A 26,129-nucleotide genomic window follows, 5' to 3' on the forward strand; every position below is an offset into this window, starting at 1 on the left:
AATAACTAGATGAGGTCCCAATATAAACTTTGAAGGCCAAAAATATCAATTAAGCCTTATTGAACATCATCAAATCTAAAAGGCCTACCATACCACCCTCATCCGATGGCAAACATAACCTCTGCCGATCTATGAGATCTAACTTTCTGCTTTGCTCTATATCTTCCTCAGCAGGGATGAGGGCTTGGGTGGAGGCTTTGACCTTCTTCAAGCGGCAAGCCAAACTCCGCTCACCCTAAACTACTACAAACTCTAAATGCAATTCTCAAACTCAGTCTAAGCAGCAGTACAATCAGCTCTAGTTAATCCTCCAGCTGTCCTTTGCATCTTTACATAAATATTTTGTTGCAATAAATTAGTGGTAAGGACCCTATCCCTCAACAACCTTTCATTTCATTGAGAATGTTATGTTCTTGCTGCTTAAATAGCATTGTCATTCGTAAGTTTACGCAATAATTGTGACAGGAAGCTGTTGATTTCTTGCTTCATATATAGGAAGTTGTGGAGCGAGGAATTTGTGACTGAAGAAGCATCAATTGTATATATTTTAAACTTGAAGGAGCCCTCAATTAAGAATAAATAAAATGACTACAATATTAATGTGTAAATAAAGCAATTTTTGTAGGCTGGTGCAAGTTAATCACCCACAGTAGCACACCATTAGGGATGTCAATATATCTGATCTGAATTGGATATCCGACCGAACTGATTCAAAAAAATTGGATATGGAAAAAAATATCTGATTAAAAAATCTGATTGCATTCAGATTTAAGAAATGACATCCAATTGGATTCGGATTCGAATATATCTAAATATCTGATTGGATTCGGATACAGATTCGGATTGGATTTACTTTTAGACAATATCCTATATTTAATGTTCTTATATTTTGATAATCAGTAAAATTTGGTTCAAAATTCAGATTTGGATTCAGATATGAATCTAAAAATCGGATTCGGATAGGCAATGACTTTTCTTTATTAGTATTCGAATATGAATATGTGAATGTCCAAAAAGATAAATATGGTTAAGGATATATCTAATCTGAATCTGATCTGTTAACCCATGGTTGACTATGCTACCGTACATAGGAGCACATTTTAAGAATGTGTGTGGTTGGAGAAAGGTCCGAGAGGCATCCACTTCACTCCATCGAGAGAATAACATAGACATGAAATATGGATGCACAAGAAATTGTACACTTTGTTTAAATTAGAAGGACGGTTTGAGTTGGAAATGCAAGTTACTAAAATGAGATAAAATGAGAACAAATAACACCACCCATAACTACATCGCTTTCTTTCGCTTTATTTAGTTGGGAAGAGTAAGAAAATATGAGAAAACTGCACAACTATGGATGTCAGCCTCCTTTTTTGTATTAATTTGCTTTTCTAACTTGGACCCATTTTCCACGCTTCACTTCTCACCAAAAGAAAAAGGTATTTATTGACGCGTGGAAAAAAACAAATCTTGTCAGGAAATATTCATTTTTACTGACCTCTATGTCTTAACGTCAGTGAGGGGATGATTACTGACCAGGCGTTGTGGGTTCTTTTCTATAAACTTCATAATATATTTTGATGTACATTTTTCTGAGTTTCTTCTTGTTGTTGTTCTTGGTGTCCAAATTAGAACAGCAAATTAAAATGGAAAAGGGGGTTGACATCCATAGTTGTGCAGTTTTTTCAAATTCTCTTACTCTTCCCAACTGAATAACGCGAGAGAAAGTGATGTCGTTATGGATGGCGTTCTCCGTTCTCACGTATTTCATCTCATTTTAGTAACTTACGTTTCTATAAAGAAAGTGCATATCTTCGTATAACTGCGAAAGAATCTCTAAAGAAAAGAACCTCTAAAGATAAAATCATTGCTTGAGCATTACTTGAATAAACAAATGGTCGCATTTTTTATGATTCAGGTTTGGCGTGTAAGTTATTCCTTGCCTTTCTGAAGCTGCTTTTCCTCTACTAAATCTCCAATACATGGCATCAAAGCCAGAAATTTCTTGTTAGGGGCACTTATATGTAAAAAGTTAAAAATTAATGATATTTGTATATATAAATAATGTAAATTTAATGGTCTGATGTGGGCAATTGCCCAATCCAGCCACAAAGTGGCTCCGCCATTGCATCAAAGTATGTGCATCGATATTATGAGAGGGCCATCCACTATTCACATGAGTGAAAGGTTACGATGGATATGATCTCATCCGCCCCACAAAACTGGGAATTCTAACGTTAGGTGATAATAAACTTTTATTAGTATAAAATGCATCTTAGTGGGATATTACTATAGATATGTATGGGTTTTTTTAACAACGAGGCGCCCATAGATTCTGGTCGCCACTTTGTCTTAGTGGCGTGGCTGCGACCAACTACTACAAAGGGTTCATTGAGGGTATCCTTTGATTGTTGTACCCCTCACTGACTTGCTCAAGAAGAACACGGCCTGGGCTTGGACGTAGTCTACTCAGGATGCTTTTGAAGGATTGAAGGGAACTCTTGTGAGAGAACCTGTGCTTAACTTGTCCGACCACTTGAAGCCTTTTTGAGGGCCACACTGATGCTTCTGACTTTGCTGTTGGCAAAGTATTAATGCAAGAGGGTCATCCAATCCCTCATGACCAAGTGGTGACCAGAATCTATAGGGGCCTTATTGTTAAAAAAACACATACATATTTATAGTAACATCCCACTAAGATGCATTTCATACTAATAAAAGCTTATTATCACCTAACGTTAGAATTCTCCGTTTCCTGGGGCGGATGAGATCATGTCCATCGTAACCTTCCACTCTTGTGAATTGTGGATGGCCCTCCACATAATATCGATGCACATACTTTGATGCCATGTATTGGAGATTTAGTGGAGAAACAGCAGCTTCTGAAAGGCAAGAAGTAACTTACACGCCAAACTTGAATCATAAAAAATGCGACCATTTGTTTATTTAAGTAATGCTCAAGCAATGATTTCATCTTTAGAGGTTCTTTTCTTTAGAGATTCTTTCCCAGTTATACGAAGATATGCACCTTCTCAACTGAATAAATTTGTTTGAAATGCAAATGAGTTTGCAATAAATGAGAAAAACATTATGGTGGGTTTCTGGATGTTATACAATTGATTTGTACATAAATATATGTAATGTTTCTTTCAAATAAATTCATGTTCATTACAAAAAAATCATGATGTGAGCAAGATATATACTCAAATCTAATGCCAAGAAAGTAAATAACTAAAATCACAAAAAAGAAGCACATATCAAACAAAAGGCATAAACCAGATATGACATAACATAAACTTCTTCGAGAAAAAAAAAAATCGAAGTGCATCGTCATCTTCCATACATTCACAGGTATGTGAAACATAAAACTTGAGGTCACCCTTAGCAAGCTCAACAGGACACAAAGATTTGTCCTTCAACACTCAAATTTAAAGAAAAATATTTGTGAGCAAGAAAGGTACCTGAAAATAACATTCTAGGCATACTATAGTACTATTAAGTAAGAAAGCTCAGGTCTCAATGTAGTGAGGATAAAGATGGCCATTTTAGTCCTAAATATTATTATTGCTGACATTGTCATTTATCACTTCCGACTTGACATTCCAAAGTTCAAGTATTTGTATCTAAGTTTTCCTAACTTAGGCTTGTGCATTATTGGAAAAAATAAAGTTGGTGAAAGGAGTCCTTATATCCAAGGGCGACTGGCAGTGTCCCCCTCCCCTCAGATTTAAAAAAAAAAAATACTTATAAATTTTAGTTTAAAATATATAAAAAATTAAAAAATTATATTTTTGTCTCTGTTAGAATTTTGAAACTATAGTTTGTCTCCCGCAACAAAAAAATTTCTAGCTCCGCCTTTGCTTGGTAATATGTACAAGTAAACAAACTGTCTCTTGATATATTTAATAACTAAGATGGGAATTTTATATCTAGTATTAATGTTAACATTAGATGCCACCTAAATTTAATTCTATCAATTGTACTTTCCAGACTGTGAGCCTTAGTATTTTAACTTTTCTAATTTAAAATTGTGCTTTATTTTTAAGGGTAGGATTGGTGGAAAGATTCTTTATATTTATCATAATCTAAAAACATGAATATAAAATGGTCGATATAGTGCGAGAATTACTTGCAATTGATTCAAAAAAAACTCGTCTCTTGATGTACTAACAAGAATGGAAATTTTAGGTTTAATACAAATATTCATATCGGAATATGCCATTTAAATTTAATACTAGAAAATGTACTTTCCAAAGTGCAAGCCTTAGTATTTAAAAATTTTAAGTGAAACTTGCTCTTTATTTGAGATAGTAGAGTTGAGAATGGGCCCTCAGATCTATCAATGTCTAAAAAAACTTAGATCTAAAACAATAGTCAATCTACAAGTAGGCTGGCATGGGTAGTTGGGTACAACATCCCCCACAAGCTTCTTTTATTTCATATGGATGTTCTCCACCATTTGCTCACTTATATATGCTTGAGCCCTTTAAAAAATGATAATTTGTGAAATAGTGATTTGTTTGCATCCTCAAAAATATATTTTGGTCTTTGTAGTGCTTCAAAAAAAAAAGTATTTTCAAAATGAGAGAGAAATAACTCACTTGTCGTACGAGGTCCAGCCATTCTCAATGCCTTTATTAGGGGTAACCGATCAAGAACTAACCTCTTACTTTGCACATTCCGATATTTGAAGTGTTATTTCGTATGCAAGTGTGCTAAATCGAAATATATTGAGACAAATTTTTCAAATGATTAGATATGATTTGGTTTTAGGAAAAAAGTGCCCTCAGGTCTGGAACTATGATTTTAAGAGTTAACAAACCCTTAACAATTAGTAACTTTAGAAACTTGAGATTGAGTTGTTGGAATAGCCAAATAGTATAAGAAACAAATTGTTTAGAAAAGACACTTGTAAGATCATTTGAGTTCTTCAAATATTGTTATTAGAACTCAACAAGAAAATAACTTGTATTTGAAGATAGTTTTGAAAATCGAAGTTTTCAATTTGTTTAAGGAAATATTGTTAGGAACATACTTGTAAATTACTTATTTTGCAAAATATGGTTTGCACTTGTCATGCTTTGTAAGAACAAGTTTTGTTTGAAAATAAGATATCAAAATAGGTGGATGATGACCATAGTTCTTTTTCATCATATGGCTAAAGAGAGCGATTTTGGAATATTGCAAATATGAAAATAATATGTTTAAAAGCATAAAGATTTGAAATTTGAACCAAGAAATTATTATAATTTCTAAAGTGTTTTCCCTTCAATCGTAAATAAATTTCAAGATTTTGCCTTAATTCGATTAACACCTTATTAGGGCTTGACTTTGTCTTACTTAGGCTTTTTAGAGAAGTGCTTCATGATTCTCATAAGTGATTGTGTATGCATGATTACATAATTTTATATTCCTAATAAAAATAAACGCTCCCTACTACAACATATATTTATGGAGCAACAAAAAGGAAACTCTTGATACAAATTGATAATGGTTCATCTAGCGAGTCACCCAAGGGTGTATGGAAAATATAGGTGGGCTAATGAAAGGCTAGAAAAATGATTAAGAAAAATATAAAGAATGATTTGCAATTTGAAAATCGAAAATGACATGCTCAATGCAAATTAACATGTATATCAATGGTGTTTGGGTGTTTCCCAGGTTGGACATGTCTCAACTTCAAAATGATGAAAATAAAAAAATGACAAAATGATGAAAATAAAAAAATGACCTACCCCGAATCTTCAGAATGTAATACCCATCCACATAAAATCAAGCCACAAAATATAGAATTAGATAGATAAATGAAAAGATAGAGAGCAAAAATAGGTGTAGAGAAAAATTAAAAGAGAGAAAGAGAAGAATGAAAATGCATAGAGAGAAATAAAGATAAAAGAGGGAGAAAAAAACAAGATAGATATTTGAAAGAGAAAGAATTAAATGAGAGAGAAATGAGAAGAGGAACAAAAAAGACAAATAAAGATGAGAAATTAAAAGAGGAGTAGGTTAATTTAAAGGCTTGAAAAGATGCTTGATTTCCCATGTTAAATGAGAGAAATGAGGAGGTTTTTATAGAGGAAGAAGACTCAAGGGCATTGTGCTCCTTTCTTTTAGATGAAAGGATTATTTCAAGAAAACTGAGGGCATTCAATGAATGACAAATGATGCTGAAAATCAAGGGTATTTTTAGAATCTTGACCTAGAAATGATTGGTATTTGGAAAATGATCATAATATCTCGATACTTGAACTGAGAATGATCTGTGACTTGTATTCGAATCTGAAAATAGATCTAGCGCTCAGATTTGAGGCTGGATCTGGATCAAAAGCTTAAAATGGATCAAAAATAATATATTTGGATTTCGATCTCACATTTTGATCCAAAACTCATATTTGGTCCTGAATCTCATATTTAAATCTGGAATAAGTTATAAACCTCTCTTTGGATCTAAATTTGGATCGAGATAAGTAATTTGGAACTGAATAAGGATATGGATCTAGACTTTGGACCTTGAGTTCCGTTCGGGTCTGAATTGATATGAAGGCACAAATTGGGAACAAATGAGTCCAAAATTGATATTTGGATTAGGGTCTATATCTAGTTTTGTTGTGGACCCAGTTTTAGAAATTGGATTTGGATATGGATCCATTTTGTATGTGGTTTGAATCTGGGGATCTATTTCGTATGTAGGGCTAATGTTTGGTTCTAGATTTGGATCTAGGGCTGCGCTTTGAATCTAGATTTGGATCTAGGGCTAGGATTTTGACCTAAATTTATATCTTAGGATTTGTTTTAGGCTTCAATATGAGTTTTTGAACCGGATCTGAGTTTGAATTATAGAATAACGCTTTGTTTGGTTGGAGGGAAAGGAAGGGATGGAAAGGGAAGGAATGGGAAGGAAAGGGAAAGGGAAGGGAAGGGAAAGGAATGGAATGGAAAGAAATGGAAAGAGTTGATTAAAAAGTTTGTTTGGATAGAAAGGGAAGGAAAAAGAATGGAATGGAAAAAAAAGACTAAATTGCACATGGATTTAGAAAGGAGGGAAAGAAAAGGAGGGGTAGTGTAGGAATAAAAAACTCTTCCACTTACTTTCTTTTCCTTTCATTTTTAATCCGTTCGATTTGAGAGGAAAATGATTTACACTAAACAATCCCTCCCTTTCCTTTCCCTCTCATTCCCTCCCGTTGCAGCCAAACACCTTTTGCCTCTTTCCCTCCTTTCTAATTAGCCAACCAAACAAAGGAGGGATTGCTCAATCCCTCTCTTTTCCTCCTACCAAACATGCCCTAAGTCTAAATTTCCTACTAAACAAGCCCTAAGTCTAAATTTTGATTGGGCTTTGTGTCTATAGTATGAAGAATAAGTATCAAATATCATTGATAGTCAAATAAAAAAAGAAATTGACTATAATTAAGAAAAATTAAAGTGTTTGAAGCCAAAAATCCTTCAAGGTTTTTATAAAGTTATCACAAAATATTTGAGAAATGCTAAATATAGAATCTTTAAAAATTTTGAGGTGATTACAAGCTCCTCAACCAAAAAATTTCAGGCTCTACCACTGGTGTAAAATTGAAGATGTCGTGCAAAAAGTGTTTGCAATTGATTCAAAATTGAAAGTTATATGCATAAGTAAAAAAACTCATCACTTGATGTTTTCGATAAAGAGGATGAAAATTTTTACGTTTCATACTAAATGTTGACATCAAATGCCGACTAATTATTTGAGATAGTAGAGTTGATGGAATAACCACTCATGGCTTCATCCAATCTACCTTGCATGGCTTCATGACTTCATCGCAACCCCAAGTCTTTCCATTTTATAATAGATCTTAATTGAAATGTAAGATGTTCGCATGGCCTATATTTGACTTGAAGTACACAAGCCAACAATTTGAGAATGAATTGGTTCGAATAAAAATGAAATTGTCCAGCTGAACAAAACTTGTTCTAACACTACAAAAAATAAGCATAGCTTAAAAATATGGGTAAAAATGTTGCCTCGATAAAAACTTTTACTGATGGTTACTATGGATGTCAGTGAAAACTATCATTGATATTTCCGGTGCACATGTTGGTATAGATTAGTTTCACCAACGCGTGCTGAACATAGCTGAATATATTATTGCCGATGTATGCCAGACTTAGACAATAGTGTTAGCAATGAATATATAAAGGTCGGTGACGAATCTTAATGCATAAATAATGCAATTTCTGTAGACTGGTGTGAGTTAATCACCCACAGTAGCCCACCGTTAGGGATGTCAAGATATGTGATCTGATCGGATACGGAAAAAATGTCTGATTAAGCAATCGGATTGGATTCAGATTTAAGAAATGACATCCAATCGGATTTGGATTTGAGTATATCTAAACATCTAATTGGATTCATATACAGATTCAAATCGGATTTACTTTTAAACAAATATCCTATATTTAATGTTCTTATATTTTGGTAACTGCCAAATGCAGTTCAAAATTCGGATTTGGATTTAAATATGAATATAAAAATCAGATTTGGATGGAAAATGACTTTTCTTTATTCACATTCGAATCAGAATATATGAATATCCAAAAAGGTAAATGACATTAAGGGTACATCTGACCCCAATCAGATCTGTCAACATTCCTACCCATGGTTGACTCTGCCACTATTTAAGAATGTGTGTGGTTGGAGAAATGGCTGACAGGCTTTCTCTTCACTCCATCGAGAGAATGACATGGTCATGATATAAGAATGCACAAGAAATAAAGGGTATACTTTGATTAAATTAGAAGGACGGTTTGAGTTAGAAACGCAAGTTACTAAAATGAGATAAAATGAGAACAAAGAACACCACCCATAACTACATCGCTTTCTGTCTCTTTATTTAGTTGGGAAGAGTAAAAAGAATTCGAGAAAACTGCACAACTATGGATGTCAGCCTCCTTTTCTGTATTAGTTTGCTTTTCTAACTTGGACCCATTTTCCACGCTTCACATCTAACCAAAAGAAAAACGTATTTACTGACGCGTGGAAAAATAATAATGTCAGTACAGATTAGTTTTACTGACATTTGTAACTGAACGTCAGTGAGGGGATGATTACTGGGTAGGCGTTGTGGGTTCTTTTCTAGAAACTTCATAATTTATTTTGATGTAATATTTTTCAGAGTCTTCTTCTTCTTCTTCTTCTTGGTGTCCAAATTAGAACAGCAAATTAAAATGAAAAAGGGGGCTGATGTCCATAGTTGTGCAGTTCCCTCAAATTCTCTTACTCTTCCCAACTGAATAAAGAGAGAGAAAGCGATGCTGTGATGGATGGCGTTCTCTGTTCCCACGTATTTCATCTCATCTTTGTAACTTACGCTTCTAACTCGAACCGTCCACCTAATTTAATCAAAATTTATCTTTTATTTCTTTTTTTTTTTTGAGCTTTCTTATATCATGCCTATGTTCTCTCCATGAAGTGAAACGGGAGCTTCTCATCCCTCTCTAACCACGCACATTCTTAAAACGGGCTTCTATGCATAAAGCAATAGATCCGGGATTTTGTTCGCATGTCCAAGAGGGTTGGGTTGGTGCAATAGCTTGGGGTGGAGACTGATGGGTGCTCAGTCCCGGGAATCAACTGGATAAACAGTTGCATGAAATTGTTGGTCCATGTGTGTTATGACCATCTGTAGAACGAAAAATAGTTTTTCATTTTCTAACTTTCTGACCAGAATTTAGAGATTGTCGAGAATTGATGAAGAGATCAATATTAGGATTTGATTTCATGCTTTTTGATAACAATATTTTTTGAAGATATTAAGTGGTAAGCAAAATTACTGTAAATTTAACAATTTTAAATATGTTCTTATTAAAACAAGCAGAAAATGAACGCACTATTCTTGGAAAGGTAAACACAATTAGATTCAAGAAAAATGAACTTTATTGAATAAATTTGTTTGGTATGCAAATGAGTTTGCAATAAATCAGAAAAACATTATGGTGGGTTTTTAGGATGTTATACAAATGATTTGTACATGAATATATGTAATGTTTCTCCCAAATAAATTCAAGTTAGTTACACAAAAATCATGATGTAAGCAAGACATATACTCAAATCTAATGAGAAGAAAGCAAATAACTAAAATAACAAAAGAAGCCCATATCAAACAAAATGCATAAACAAGATATCACATAAAGGTAGGTTGTCCTGAAGGTAGGTTGTCCAGTGCTCTATACTTTCTAGTAGTCACAAATATTGTTAACGAGTTTTTAGACGGTGAGGTTTTTCACATATAGTTCTTGTAGTGAAGCTGAAAATCTCAAAACAGTCCGGCAACTTGTTTAGAAAAGAAAATTTTACAAATTAGGAAAGAGTAAAGTAAATGAAAAAAAAGTAAAAGTAACATAAATGAATGAAGATGAGTAATTTAAGAAAAGTTAATTTTAAACTTTAAAGCAAAAGTAACATAAAAATAATCGGAAAATACAATAAAACGAGAAAAGAATGAAAGACTTCATTTTGCTGTCGTTTACAAAAAGCAAGGAAAAGACGTTTTTTTTTCGTTTTCATTGTTTTTAATAATTTGAGCACGTTTTTGTTGAAAAGGAAGGATTTTTTGTCACTATATATACTTTTCACTGCCTCCGCGCAGTGGCAGAGCCAAAAAACATTTTTTTAGATTGGCATTGATTTACGTGTCTTCATAATAATTATATAACAAAATAGACATTAAACTATTTTAATATTAAAAAAATTGAGAAGCTAGTGTGGGCAACTGCCCACACTAGCCTATATGTGGCTCCGCCACTGCCTAGCGACAAGCTCTTTTTCTTTTCAGCCATTGGAGTAAATATTCTTCTCTTTCATTCATCCAACACTACTAGTTCACCCCACCCCGACTTTGGCATTGGTATTCATAAATTTTGGAGATCCAAGCGTCTTTGCATAGCCTCCTTCCTGTTAAAAAAAACCAGACTCGTTTTCACCTTTTTTATGGGGCTAAGTCGATAATTTTTTATGAAGGTGTTAAATTATAATTTCAAAATTTCAACAATGATCCAAATATAATATTTCAACATTTTTATTTATAATAAATAATTTTTTTTTAAAATTTACATGTAATTTTTTATTTTTTATTTTTAAGGAGCCAAGACCCCTGTGCTCCTGTTTTCTTATTAGTCTCCAAGCTGGATACCATTATATGTAGATCCGATACAGAAATAGACAATATGAACCAACACAATATGGCCTTCTCAAAGAACCGGTTGTTCTGAGGCCGAATCAGCCCATACCGTTCAATAGAGACTGATATATTATTAAATAATTAATTTGAATTGTCAAGTCTTTTCTTAGGCCGACATGGTGTGAAAAAAAATGATGTTGTATCGCGGATACAGGGACGGAGCCAGGTCCAGGCAATAAATATACATTGAAGAAAAGAAAAGAGAAGCGGGGTTTGAGACGTTTTATTTGTTTTATAAAAATTTATAATTTTTGGACTTTTAACAGTTTTCATATTTTTTTCCCTTATAAAAGGCTTTTTTTTTAATTTAATCAAAAGTATTTTGGTCATTATATACCCATGTGCACATGACCAGCTTCAGGTTGTGTGGGTTCCAGCTTTTCTCACAGTTGTTTGAAAATCAAAATTTTACTATTAATTTTTTGGAGAATTTTAATTTGGCCCTCATATATATTTTGAAAACTATATAAATGCCCCTCCCCTCTCCCTTGAAAGATTCTTGTTTCCGCCACTGCTACACATTTATTTTTCAAGGCTTCTGATTTAAGCCAGCCAATTTGGAATGGACCGAGTCAGCCCACTGGCTAATCCAGAACGTCTAGATCAGGGCCTCAAAAAGTCAGGTCCAACATGATCAGGAGCCAAGGATGAAGGGTTCAAAGGAAGGGAACCAGAAGCTACCGAGTCGCGCTGAAAGGTCAAACATGTTGGTGACTCGATGACTGACCTGGTTTAATGCTAGTATTTGGCTTCTAATTAGAGGAAACTGAACCCGGGATATGAACACCGGCGAAGCCAGGATTTTTTAGTTGACGGCCATTTTGAATCGGTCAACGTCTGATCTGGGCATCACATGTGACTAAAACCGCGTTTAGTTTCACTGCAATGATATTTTCGAAGGGCACCAGCCACGCTATATGCTTGCTTAGGCTTGTGGATGGGAGGGTGGCGACACTGGGAATTGAACTCTAACTACTTCACCAAACCACATATGGAAAAAAAATCGTTACTCCCCCAATAATGTTCGAGCTGGATCAGTACCTAGATTCAGATCCAATTTAGTTAGTTGATCTAATATTCTCGTTGGATCCAGTTATAGCAGCTTTATTTGACCCAGATCCGACCCATTCAATAACTTGGCAATGAGCAAACTGAGACATGCACACGCATATACCTATTCATTGGGCAATGTTGCTGGCCAGAGAGTGAGTAAATAGTAACTGTGCATCATCAAGCTCATTTATGAGAGCCATTTGATTCATCGTTATAAATTATTGTGTTAAAAACAAGAAAAAAATGTGGAAACTAATATTATATAACAAAAATGTCTACCCTCTTTTTCTTTTTTTTTTTGTTATTTTTTCTCAACCCGAATGGTGACGCAAAGTTACTATTTACTCACTCTCTCTCAAAGAATCATCATTAAATGTAATTTCAAACCCAACAACCTGACTAGGATCCGATAAAGATTCTACCCGGTTACATATAAATACGGATCTTATATTAAGTAGATCTGGATTCGGTTTGTTAAAAAGTAAGCTAAAAAACTAGAAATGGAATTTGTACACATGTTACAATTCGATAATTCGATAAAACCGAATCCAAAGTCTACATCTTATGAAGTCAAAACATATCGTTTGGAACCAAAAGTCAATAAGGCCATGAAACCTACAAGGACTCGGTTTTCTAATACATAAATGAAGAAGAATTACAAAAAAACTACTAAGCTTTTGATTTATTTACAAAAATTAATCTAACATTTGAAGAATTACAAATGACGGTCTAAGATCATAAAACAATTTGCCAGATGGAAACCATTAATATATATACAAAAAACTATTTTCTATAAAAAAGAGAACACTTTGTAGCGTTTGCAATGCAGATTTTTTAGGTTTATTTCTCCATAATTTCCCACTACTTTTTTTTTATGAAGCTGGTTATGCACACTGCTAGGTGTAAACAAAAATTATGCATTAGAAGGTGTAATGACCGCAATAGCTTTTATCATTAAAATGAAGAGCCCTATGGACAAAAGGGTCATAAAAAAGTTACAAATAGTAAAAAATTGTTTCCTTTTGAAAAATTTCCAGGATACTATAACTTTTTTTTATATGATGCATATTTGCTGTGTGCACCACCTTGATTGACAAAACTGAGAGAGAGAGAACCCTAAGGGGATTCTGGCAAATGCCGGATCTAATAGGCAATCAGTTGCTCTTTCAAATTTTGGTAGCAGTAGCATTAACTTTATGTGTTGTAAAAAGAGTGAGGTTCCAATACCCTTCCTCTAATTGAGCAACCTAAACCCTAAACTTTATCGAGCAGGCAAACTATGAACAAATGTACATCTTTGAGACTTCTTTGAAGCCCCACCTTTCTTATGAACTTTCCTCAAGCTGTGTTTGAGGGGGAGTTACTGTGTATCGTTGGCCTCTATGGGAACCAGTCGATGATGTATGAGAGGCGGTAGTTTAACCTGCACTACTTTATATTAGTTTCTCGAAGCTCATCTTTACTTTGATTCAAAAGGTAACCGACAGTTCCCGATTTTCTCCGGTTTTTGCAATCGTGGCTTGGCCCCCAAACCATACATGAGTAAAACTCAGGCCGAAATCCCGGGTCTATTTATTTGATTTAGTTATTTAGTTAAACAAATGGTTTGTTACTCGAGCAGAACAACCATTTTATCGGTCAGACACTATAAAATAGCCCTACACCTTGGGAGGACGAAGTGGGGGTGGAGTGAAAGGGGAAAGCTTCAGCAAAATAGCCCTACACCTTGGGAGGACGAAGTGGGGGTGGAGTCAGCGTTTACTCAGGCGATGAGAGTAACATCCACAAAATAGTGGGAGAGAGAGAAGTTTATAAAGTAAAATTAACATGTTTTTGTCCGCTCAGTAATGTGTTTATAAATTATTTTATCTGCTTGAAAAATAAGTACCCAATTTTTCAAATATTAGGTGGCCAATAGTAACTCGTCAAAAGTTAAACAATGATTTGTAAGTGTCTCATCAATGAATGAAAGAATGAATGAATAATAAACAAACGTATATAATAGTTTACAACAGGCAATCAGAATGATTTGTTTTAAATTTTAAAATTAACATGCTTTTGTCCGCTCAGCAATGTGTTTATAAATTATTTTATCTGCTTGAATATTTAAGTACGCAATTTTTCAAATATTAGGTGGCCAATAGTAACACATCAAAAGTTAGACAGGGATCTGAAAGTGTCTCATCAATGAATTGAAAGAAAGAATAAAGAAAGAATGAATGGATAATAAACAAATGTATTTACAACAAGCAATCAGAATATTCACAAGGATCTATGCATCATGTCCTTGAACTCCGGAAAATCCAGCCGTCCATCTGCATTGGAATCAAACTTGGAGATCATCTCCATGCAATCCCCATCCTCTTCCTTCCACAGCCCCAACTTCACCAGCACCCTCCCAAGCTCCTTGCTCGATATGAACCCATCCCCATCCTCGTCGAACACCTTAAACGCTTCCATCAGCTCCCTCTCGCCGTCGTCACCGTTGTCGCTGCCTCCCTCTTGATTTGCGGTGCCGGCTGCATCCTCACACATCGCCGCAAAGTTCTCGAGGTCGAGGCTCACGACGCCGAGGACCTTCTCCAATTCCCGGCGCCCCGGGTCGATCCCCACCAGCCGCAGCATCGACCGCAGCTCGTCGAGGTCGATCCGGCCGTCGCGGTTGCTGTCGAACCTCTCGAAGAGCGTCTGCAACTCCCATGGCTTCAGAAGCGGCATATGGTAAGAAGAAATTAAGGTTGGAAGAAAGAAGAGAAAGAAGGAAACTGCTTGAAATTTTGGGCCGGCGTGAGTTACATGCATTTATAGAAGGAAAGACGGGGAAGATTCCTCTGCAACTTCCATGGGCCTGAAGATTTCTTCGTCTGTTGGAAGACGTGTGCATTAGTGCCAAAGTAGACGCAGTTTTCCTTCTGCAGGCTCGTGCTTCGTTGGACCACGTCTCTCAATTTGTTTGTCAAAAGTACGAAACCAATGGGGAGAAATCATCGACAGTCCATCTCCATCAGAGTTTCCAAGTAATTTCCTTCGTCATTGACATTATTATTATTATTATTATTATTATTATTAACTGATTTAGATTAAAAAATTACATTTAAAATTGAAAAGAGCATTTTAATTTTTTTAATTATTCAAAATCTAATGGTTCGAGCGACAAAAGGGTGGCATTGTAAGGTTCCTAAATGATCTGAAATTGGATGTTGACAACATTGATTTTTATACAGAAAGCGAAGGTAAAGTTGACCACTTGAAGGTACAAGCAAGTACCGTTAGCCCTTAGAATATGTGATTGAGAAGTGAACGTTGAATAGCCTCTTCATCCCACTCATAGGAACCTGTTTCCGTAGAAGTATAAAAAAAATGTCATCCTTGTGGAACCAGTTGATTCTCAATATTTTCATAAAATAAGAAATACAAGGCCCCCTCCTCTAAGGGTGAATAACGTACTAAGTGTGAATAACGAACTGACCAGCTCGGCTCGAGTTCAAACAAATTATTTTAAGCCAAATTCGAGCTTATTTTTCAACTCACTTTTTTTTTTTAGTGGAGCCGAGTTTGAATTCACTGAAGAACTTGAATTTATAAGCTCGACTCAGGCTCGAGCAAAAATGAATAGGTAACTTTATGAGTATTTATTTTGGTTTTTTCGGTCTTCGTCCCACGTGTTCTATCTTCTCATTGTCTTCATATCAAGGGGTGGTTGGGACTGTTGACCGAAACCAAGCTTTCTAGCCAAGACGACTCTAAAGCTAGGTCTATAGTACTTTGGTCCCTACAAGGTCGACTGGACAGAAAGCCCGGCCGTGTCACAGGCACAGCAGATATCCCAAGCAGTCCACCACAGAAAAAAGAAAAATTAACCGTCGCTTAAATCCAATAAATCTAACTGTTATTATTTTTGTTGGATAGTTGGTTAGACCGATGGGCTGGTAAAAGTTTCATCTTTAAGTTTAATTCTTGTGAGCATTACTTTTCTAAACTATAACTACAACACTCCTACTTTTTATTCAGATCCAAAAGGTGACTCGGACCCAGGGGTGGAGCCAAGGGGCTCACATGGGCTTTGGCCCGACCTCAATTTTTCTTAAAAAAAATTACATATAACTTTTAGAAAATTTTATTTGTTTGATATAAAAATTTTGAAAAATGATATTTTAGCCGGTGTCAAAATTTAGAAACTTTAATTCGAACCTCCTAACAAAAAAATTTTAACTTCACCCTTGCTCGGACCCAAAGAGTAACGAAAAAGAAAAGTGGGCCGGCTTCATTCTTTTCTAGGCATCTCCCCCACTAAATCTAATGGCTGTGGATAATGAACCGGAGTTTAGTCAAGGGTAATGTTGACGTTTGATCTTTTAGTAAAATAAATTTAGCGTTTGAAAGAATATGTTTGGCCTTTCTTATCAAGCCAAGACAGACGGAAGTCGCTTTCATAAGGAAACTGTTATTGGAAAAAGCCGGTTGCTATCTTAGGAAGTTGCTTTCATTAAGAAAATGGAGGTTTCTAGTGGAAATGTAAGGGGCAACGTGTTTGGCTATGGAACCTTGTTCATGCCACATAGTCTCTTAATTTTCTACAGGATGAAGTATGGAAGAAATTTCTCATGAAAGCAATTTCTTAGAATCTCTCTCTAATAGAAGGCATTTGTTAGGAAGAACATTAATTTTGAGATTCTTAAAACGCATGTTTCAATAAGATCAAGTTTTTAATATTCTGAAAAATATGTTGTTATTTATTTATTCAACCTGTCACTTTTATTTCCTATAAAGCAAGTTTGGAATGAACGAAAGCCATCAGATGAAGGGTTGAAGCCCTCCTTTCTTCCTCATGCCCTCGGAATCAAAGGCTGTTTCTGCTATTTAAGTGGAAGGTTTTCACCTTTGGTAATTCAAACCCATCTGTGAAACCCAGTAGGTGAGGCTGCTCGATTCGGCCAACCAATTCATCGAAGTGAACTAGTTTGTGAATGCTTCTAATTTCCAATTTCTTACTGATGTTATTATACTAAGAAGATAAGATCAACTTACGTTATAATCAATATTTCTCATCAAAATTTTAGATATGAAACTTCTCAAACTATGGAGCTGTAAATGGTTTGGATTAAAGTCAGATGTCCGACTAAAACTAATGATTAACAATAAATATGTGCACTCTATTTTGAAGTACTACGGAGTCAATTCTTTGAGTGTTTTTCAGGTAAAATTTGACCGTTCCACATATCAATCATTCAAAGATTCGCTTCTGTTTGATTTGTGCGACATTTTTAGAGAGATGGGACCAACGTGATGGAACAAGGCTTGACTGTTCTTGGCGCCTTTACCAAGGGTAATCAAACCAAAAACTAAGCTTTACCCTTCTATTGTCTAAGTATTTAAATGTCACATTGATTCTAATGCAAAAATAAAGGAAAATGTGCCCTAACTTTTGAAAGTATTGGTTTGTTAAAATCTAAGTTGGCCTCAAAACTTAAGATTCGTAATCAAATGTCATTAGATTATCTTCATTGTCATCATAGGCCACACAACGATTTCTCCTAAGCTATATGATCCATGCATCTCAAAGATTTGATTATTAGAATTGGGTTGCTAGGGTTGAAGGTCAAGACTTGGGTCTAGGTTCTAAGTTTTCAATTGATTGGTGATCTGGTTTGAAATGGAATTTTGGAAGACTGGTTTCAAATTGAAAGCTGAGTTTTTACATGAGTGTTTTGGTAGTTAGGATTTTTTATGTGATCAAAGTTTTGAGATATTTTCAAGTTTGAGACTTAAAGAGTTCAAGTTCAATGGATCTTGGAAACTTCTTAGGTTCCGTCAGGTTTCTTAATTGATTTGGGATGTTAAGATGTGTGTTCCTAATGGTTTGCTGTAGGTTTGGCAAGCACTAGAATTGGTCGTTTAGAATGTTAATATTTATAATATTATCGTTTGAGGTGAGAAATTGTTAATGCATCAAGGTTTTGTGACTTGAATCACTTGATGCTTTTTAATTTAGGTTTAGGGTGAGGGGCTTTGATATTTTAACAGTTAAGCCTAAGTTGATAGTCTTGATTTGGTTTTGGTTTTCCTAAGTTTCATGGTGTCCTATTCATTGAGATCTTTGAGGTTTTAGAAAACTTCATTTTTGGAATACTTGTGCTTTCTAAATTCTTTTGTGTGAGTGAGTTTAATACTAAAATGAAAAACAAACTTTATGACATGCATAAAAAGAAAATTAAAAATTAACAACTTAAAATAAATGAGAAGGAGGGTCATGCATTACCCCAGACTAACATGAAAATTAAAACAAATTAGTATATAGATTGGAAATTTTAAAAACGATAATTTTATTCCCTTAAATCAAGATTAGTACTATGATTAAGAGATTAATCATTCTTGAACTTCATTTAAACATGCTAAGTAAAGAGAACGTAAGTCTAAGACATAGAGGGAGACATACCTAACCTCTTTTTAGGCATAATTGACAAATAAATTAAATTCTATGGTCTGTATCTGAAAGTAATGGTTTGGATCCTGTGGGCCCCAAATTGATAGTTTGGATCCAGATGGATCCGAAAGTAATGATTTGGATGCTGATGGACCCAAAAGTGATGGTTTGGATTTCAATAGATCCAAAACTGAATGCTTGGATCTAAAATGGATCCAAAAATTAAAGTTGGATCCGAATGACATCTAAAAGACACATTGGGATCTGAAATTGATAGTTTAGGTCTGAAATAGACCCGGAAATGTGATTTAGGTCTTATTTTTAATTTGAAGTGGATCTAGAGTTTGGACTTCGAACAAAATTGTGTTTGAGTCTAGTTTGAATCTGAAAGCTGATTTTTGGACGTAGGATTTTAAATATTGGGGTTGTGATGGTTGAATGAAGGTTTGAATTTGATATCTAACTTGGGTAGATGACCAAACAACTACATATAGATGAAACTATATATATAAATTAATATTATATGATGAAAATGCTTATCACCTTTTCCTCCTTATTTTTTTATTAATCGTCTGTCATGTTGGACCCAATAATGCAGACTAGATGGTTGGGTGACTATAAAAAACTTTATATATATATATATTTCTTTCATGGTGTAGCAAAATAGTTGTAGTGAATATTTGGGGTGTGCACTATGAGTTGAAGACATTGAAAACAGTCCTAAACCCTAAGAGGATAGTGGAAGGGAGAGGCTATGGCCTTTTCTCGAGCAGCAGGATTAACTTTTTGCTCACCTAAACAACAAATATGTGCAGTTTTGGGCTCAAAGGTGAAGTATGACTTGTGCATGTATTTGGGTTCATTTATACCGAAAAATTTATCTTAGTTAAGGTTTTTTTAGTCAGTAGACGCAGGCTGCTCTTTCCAAGTGAATCTGAATTCCAGGTGAATCTGAACTCAAATGAATCTCATGGCTCCATCCGGTTTCCTTAAACCCAAACCAAACCGGCCTGCCTTCATTGTAGAAAGCGACATACGAAAGAACCCTTCATGAATTCAGATTAACACAAAAAAGATGTGGAAGGGTTAACACAAAAAAGAAATCATATGCTGAGAAGAGGGTAGGGGTGGGGGCGTGTTATTTTTTATGTTTGCTTTGAATGGGGTGCAAATTGAATAAAATCTTGAGGTTAAAAATGGTTTCGCTTTCAAAACGCCATTTCCCAATTTAATCTTTAGATGATACAAAAACTGAGTTTTGCTAAAACTCATTTTGGCAAAACCTGTTTCCTGACAGGGAGTGAGTGAATGACTTACAATTTAGGGATGTCAACAGGGAGTGAGTGAATGACTGACAATTTAGGGATGTCAATGTATCCGATTTGAATCAGATACTTGACCGATTCGATCCGAAGATATGGAGAAAAAATTAATATCTGATTAAAAAATCGAATCAGATTCGGATTTAATAAATGACATCTGTTCGGATTCAGATTTGGATTCGGATATACATAAATATTCAATCGGATTCGGATTGGACTCATTTTTAGACAAATATCATGTATCTAATGCTATTAAATTTTGAAAATTGGCAAATTCCGGTTCAAAATTTAGATTCGGATTTGGATACAAATATCAAAATTGGATTCAGATCAGATTTGGATTGTAAAATCAGATTTTGGATTCAGATTCAGATATGACTTTTCTTTATTTAAATTCGAATCCAAATTAAAATTTGAATATGTGACGAAAAAAGCAGATATGATTAAGGATATATCCGATCCGAATCTGGTAAGTTGACATCCCTATTCTCATTACGCAAACATACAATTAAGTTTTCCAAAAATGATTAAAAACCCAACTTTTTGAAAAATTAATTTGGGTAAAACCAGTCCTTTAATTTTGAGTGTGTCATCCAAACGCTGCCTTAGTTTAATTAACCCAAACCCGAACTTGTTTGCGCCATTAAAAAAAATTATCGTTATTAACAAAATATCGTGGTAAAAACTTGAAAATAAGAAAATATAAGCAACTTGTTTTATCGCATTTTTTATTGTTCTTACATCCAATTTTCCAAACTATCGACTTGCCTACATGGATGAGCTGAGCTGAAGCTGTCAACTGCTCCCTCTGACCCAAAATTTTGCAGAAGACACCTCAAAACCAATTTAAAAACACATTTTTTGAAGTTAAAAATTGTTATTCAAGCATGTTTGGATGATATAAAAAATGAGTTTTGCCTAAACTCATTTTGACATAAAATGTTTTTGAAATAGGAAATGACTCGACACTTCTTTGGTTATTCATACAAAAATCTGTTTTGGTCTCATTAACCAAACACACAGATAGTTTTTCAAAAGTAATTAAAAAACCATTTTTTTGAAAAATTATATAGATAAAACTAGATTTTTTAGTATATCATCCAAACGCTCCGTTTGTCTAGATTAGACATAGTTCAAGCCCAAACCAAAAGTTCTTTGTGCCATTTTAAAAAAAATATGGTTATTATCAAAATATCGCCTTAGAAACATGAAGTTGAAAAAAAAAACAAGGTGATTATCGCATTTTTAGTGTTCTTATTGTCAAGGAGCTCCAATCAGGGTTGTAATGACATGCCAATTGTCCATATTAGTCAGTCTCAACTTAAAAAGACACTGAAAGGTTCGCTAATCTTATTTTACTACTGAAAGTAAAGTTTCTTTCACTAAGAACAATGGAAATATTTTACTACTACAAATAAAGTTTCTTAACCGAAGACAAAATTTTATTTTAAAAAATGCGGCTTTAATTATTATTTATCAAATTATGCTCTCTTCAACTTAATATTGTAATAACAAAAGAAAATATATATTTTTTTTTCAATAATAAGTGTTCATATCTGAAATTGATTTGATCAACTTGCATACACAACTCTCCTTTTATTTCATATCCAGGAGGCAAGTCCATGTAAATATGTTCTTGTAATTTCGCAAAAATGCATTATTCAAGACCATTTTTCTGCAATATTCACCCATATTTTATTGTAATTGATGACAAACACCTTATAATAACCATATTCACAGTTGGTGTGAAAGTTTTATGATAGTCTTGACCTTCAACCAGGGCGGAGCAAAGGCCCTTCTGGGCCTTCGTCTCACCTCAATTTTTTTTTCTATATAAAAAATTTCACTTTTTCTATATAAAAAAATGACTCCTACAAATTGTTGCACGCCATAGTCTGCAGACTCAATCCATTCATAATTTTTCCAAACTATCGACCCACTGATATACATGAAAAACTAATGAAAAGATAGATGAGAAGAACACGGCAGTACAAACCTGATAAAGTAAGTCTCCATTGCTGACAACAACAAGCTTATGGTCCACGGTAAACTCCAGATCATAGCTGAATAAAACAAAGGAACCATTCACATAACTGGAAGACCAACAAAGGAAAATGAAATAAACCCCAGACAGGCAGACTGAGATATTCATTTATCTAGCTATTCTAATCTTTGGATCATAGCTTACTTGAAGGCACAGACCAGTTACATAGAAATGTGGACTACAGCTAAACAAAAACATTAGAAAAACCAATAACCAATAAAAATAGGAATCACGATGAAAACAAGAGAGAGAATGCAGAAAGAAAGCGTGAGAAAGAGAGAGAACTTACACAAGCAGGAATCTTCAACAGGAACTTACACACGCAGGAACCCTGGGCTGAAAGCAGAGCAGAGCAGCCGGTTGACCTTGAAGGCTTGAAGGATGAAGGAAGTGGTCCGCGGACGAGTAAAGGTTAGGCGGTAGGCCGTTAGGGTTGCAAACTCACAATGGAGGAAAAGTTTCAGTCACTCACAGACGGAGAACGAGAGAAGAGAAGGAGAAGTCGGAGAGAGGCAGAGAGCCAGAGGGATAACAGGAGAAGAGAAGGAGATGTTGGAGAGAGGCAGAGAGCCAGAGGGATAACGGGAGAAGAGAAGGAGAAGTTGGAGAGAGGGCAGAGCCGCAGAGGGATAATGGGAGAAGAGAAGGAAAAGTCGGAGAGAGGCAGAGAGCGAGAGGGATAGTTGGAGTCGGAGAAAAGGAAACCCTAAAAGGAAACACTAAAACAAAAAAGTGTTTCCCGCCTGAGACGATTCTGAACCGGTTTTTAAAAAACCGGTATTTTAATACAATCGAGCCGAGTCGAGCTTTAACGAGTTCAGTTGAGTGAACTCGAGCTCGACCCGTTTAGTTAAACGAGTCGACCAGCGAACTCGAGCTCGACTCGTTTAACAAAATGAGCAGCTTGTTTAAACTAACGAGTCGAGTTAAACGAGTCGAGTTAAACGAGTCGAGTTCGAGTAATTCGACTCGTTGTGCACCCCTACCAATAGCTTCCAACACTTTCAGTCGATTAAGTAAACTGGAGATAATTATCTCCTGTGGGAGTCACAGTTTACTCCCATTTTAATCACTTATGATTTAATGGGGATGGTTGATGGCAGTACACCTTCTCCTGAGAAACACAAAAGAGGTACACTTGAGATTAATCCTGAATAGCATGAGTGACTTAGGCATTATCAGTTACTTGTCAGTTTGTTGATATCTTCTCTGACGAAAATATTCATAGTCAGATTGTTCCTTTAAAGTCTTCGCATGAAGTATGGAAAGCATTAACAGTCTTACGCTGCACATTCCTGATCGGGTTGGGTTATGCAACTGAGATCACAATTTCAAGATCTTAGAAAAGGGGATAAATCCGTGGGTGAATATTTTCAAAGAGCAAAAAACTTGGCTCATCAGTTGGCCATTGCATCGAAACCAATCTCTAATGAAGATATAATGATGCAAATCCTTAAAGGTCTCCCATCTGAGTATATGGCATTCAGAACATTTATAGGGACATGTCCAATTCTAGTCTTTAGGATGAATTGCAGAGTTTGCTTTTGATCCAAGAAGCTCGATTTAATGAAAATGATGATATTGTGAATATCAATGCCAATGTCATTATGAAGACCAGCAGTGATAAAGGTCAGGGATAAAATGTGCAATACAATAATCAGACTTATAATAGAAACAAATACAAGAAAAATTGGAAGAAGGTACGGAATCGATTTGGAAATAAACCTATGTGTCAAATCTGTGAGAAGATTGGACACACTACAAAGACCTGTTATTGCTACACTAATCTGCTGCCTAAGTATCAAAAGGGAACAAAGCCTCAAGCAACTCTATTGCATCTGATGATGATTCTTGGTATCCAGACTCAGGGGCAAGCCATCATTTGATATTGACAACCTCTCTTTATATTCAACATATCATGGAAAAGATGAGGTGAAGACAGGGGACAGATCAGGTCTGTTAATTCAACACATTGGCTCATCTTGTGTTTCCAATAATTTTGATGTGAAAGATATTTTACATGTGTGTGGCATTACAAAGACTTTATTATCTGTGCATAAATTTATTAAAGACAATAACGTCATATTTGAGTTCACACCCATTGCTTGTTATAGTATGGAACAGGGCACAAGGGAGATCATTCAGCACAGACAAAGTAGAGATGAACTATAACAAACATCAAAATAAGCAAGCGAAAAATGCCGAGAGCAAGTTGACACTTATTTGGCATCAGCGCCTTGGACACCGTGTGTTTAAGATTATCGAGTCAGTTTCAAATTCTATGAATACACCGTATGACACTTATTTTGATCATTTTGTGGGTGAAGCTTGTCATGATGGCAAGTCACATAGACTTCCTTTTAAAAATAAATTGGTTCTTATATTGAATCTTTAGAATTTTTTTTTTTTAATGTTTGGGGACCAGCCCCAGTACTTAGCTCTAGTGGCTTTAAATATTATGTTATTTTCATTGGTGGGTACTCCAAATATATTTGCATATATTGCATGCAACATAAATCAAATGTGTTAAAAGTTTTTACTGCTTTCAAGGCACATGTTGAAAATGTTGTTAAACGAAGATAAAATCTTTTCACTCCAATGGGGGTGGAGAATTTCAAGCCCTTTCAGAATTTTTAGCTAAACATGGGATTGGGCAAACAGTGTCATGCCCACACACCCCACAACAAAGTGGGATGTCTGAATGCCACCATTGCCACATTGTTGAAACCAGTTTGAGCATGATGACTCATGTTGATTCACCAAAAGATTATTGGGCACAAGTTTTTCATTCAGCTGTATTTCTCATTAATCTGCTCCCACCCAAAGTTTTAAAATACAAGTCACCTATGGAAGTTTTATTTAGACAAAAGTCAGATTACAATGTTCTTAAAGTTTATGGCAGCACTTGTTACCCTTGTACATATTCATATAGACAGAACAAATTAGATTACAAAAGCGAGTTGTGCACATTTATTGGATATGCTCCTAACCACCATAGGTACTTGTGTTTAAGAATAAGAGATAAAAAAATATTCATTTCCAAACATGTGAGGTTTGATGAAAACAATTCCCAATCCTTGAACTTCAAAGGAAGATGCCACGAAGGGAAAATGGCGACAAAAGTTACCCCAATGTGCAGAACCTTGACGTGCCATCATTCATCATGCCAAATAAAATGAGTTCAAATGGAGAAATGCATCACATCAATTTGGACAATTCTGAAAATACTAACCATCCCATAACAGTATCAGGTAATATAGAAAATGTATCTGAATTTACTGAACCTGCTAAAACTGAGCAAGAAACTCAATATCTCGAGGGTTCATATTCACACGAGGAAAAATCATCTGGCCGCACACATCATATGATAACCAGATCACAGACAGGGAGTCTAAAAACCAAAGTATATTAATCAAGCAAGCATACACCACCCCTTGCAGACCCAAGTTCAAACTGAAGTAGAGCCAAGCGATGTCAAGGTAGCAGATCAAGATGACAGATGGAGGGCTGCTATGCAAGCAAAATTTAATGCACTCAAGAGAAACAAAACTTGGTCTTTGGTTTCGGCAAGTCAAGCTAAAAGCATTATAGGATGCAAGTGGATTTTCAAAATACAAAGGAATGCAGATGGATCTATTGAAAGATCTAGACTACTTTGAAACCTTTAGTCCTGTGGTAAAACCCACAACCATTAGAACAACGCTAACTATTGTCGTTAACGAGAAGTGGCTCATAGGACAACTTGATGTACAAAATGCTTTCCTTCACGGTGATTTAGAAGAAGATGTCTATCTGCATCAACCTGCGGAATTTGAAGATACTAACAAACCAGACACATTTGCAAATTACACAAAGCTTTATATGGGCTTAAACAAACCCCCAGGGTGTGCTACTCAAGTTTAAGTTCACACTTGCAAAAGCTTGGGTTCAGAATTGCCAAGACTGGTACATCAATATTTATTCTCATTAATGGTAAAGTTGAATATTTATTTTCATTAATGGTAAAGTTGAACTTTTTGTGCCACTTTATGTAGATGATATCATTGTGATAGGAAACAAGACCGAAGAAGTAT

At 35.1% G+C, this 26,129-nt stretch overlaps 1 protein-coding gene across 2 annotated transcripts; it reads right to left on the reverse strand.

The window, feature by feature from the left end:
• Positions 1-14,454: 14,454 nt before the first annotated feature.
• On the reverse strand, positions 14,455-22,689 carry LOC116267409 (calcium-binding allergen Ole e 8-like). 2 transcript variants are annotated; one of them, XM_031649118.2, is made up of 3 exons: positions 22,346-22,689; positions 22,009-22,075; positions 14,457-14,954 (listed from the first exon to the last, which is right to left on the reverse strand). In XM_031649118.2, exon 3 carries the CDS (start codon positions 14,889-14,891, stop codon positions 14,529-14,531), a length of 363 nt encoding a protein of 120 aa, XP_031504978.1. In that variant the 5' UTR covers positions 14,892-14,954; positions 22,009-22,075; positions 22,346-22,689; the 3' UTR covers positions 14,457-14,528. The 2 variants fall into 2 exon arrangements, with proteins under 2 accessions (XP_049931224.1, XP_031504978.1); XM_050075267.1 differs by lacking the exons at positions 22,009-22,075; positions 22,346-22,689 and adding an exon at positions 15,063-15,318 and having other exon boundaries at positions 14,455-14,969.
• Positions 22,690-26,129: the final 3,440 nt, after the last annotated feature.

The sequence above is a fragment of the Nymphaea colorata genome, chromosome 1 (assembly GCF_008831285.2).
Source record: "Nymphaea colorata isolate Beijing-Zhang1983 chromosome 1, ASM883128v2, whole genome shotgun sequence".
In the NCBI taxonomy this organism is placed as follows: Eukaryota; Viridiplantae; Streptophyta; class Magnoliopsida; order Nymphaeales; family Nymphaeaceae; genus Nymphaea; species Nymphaea colorata.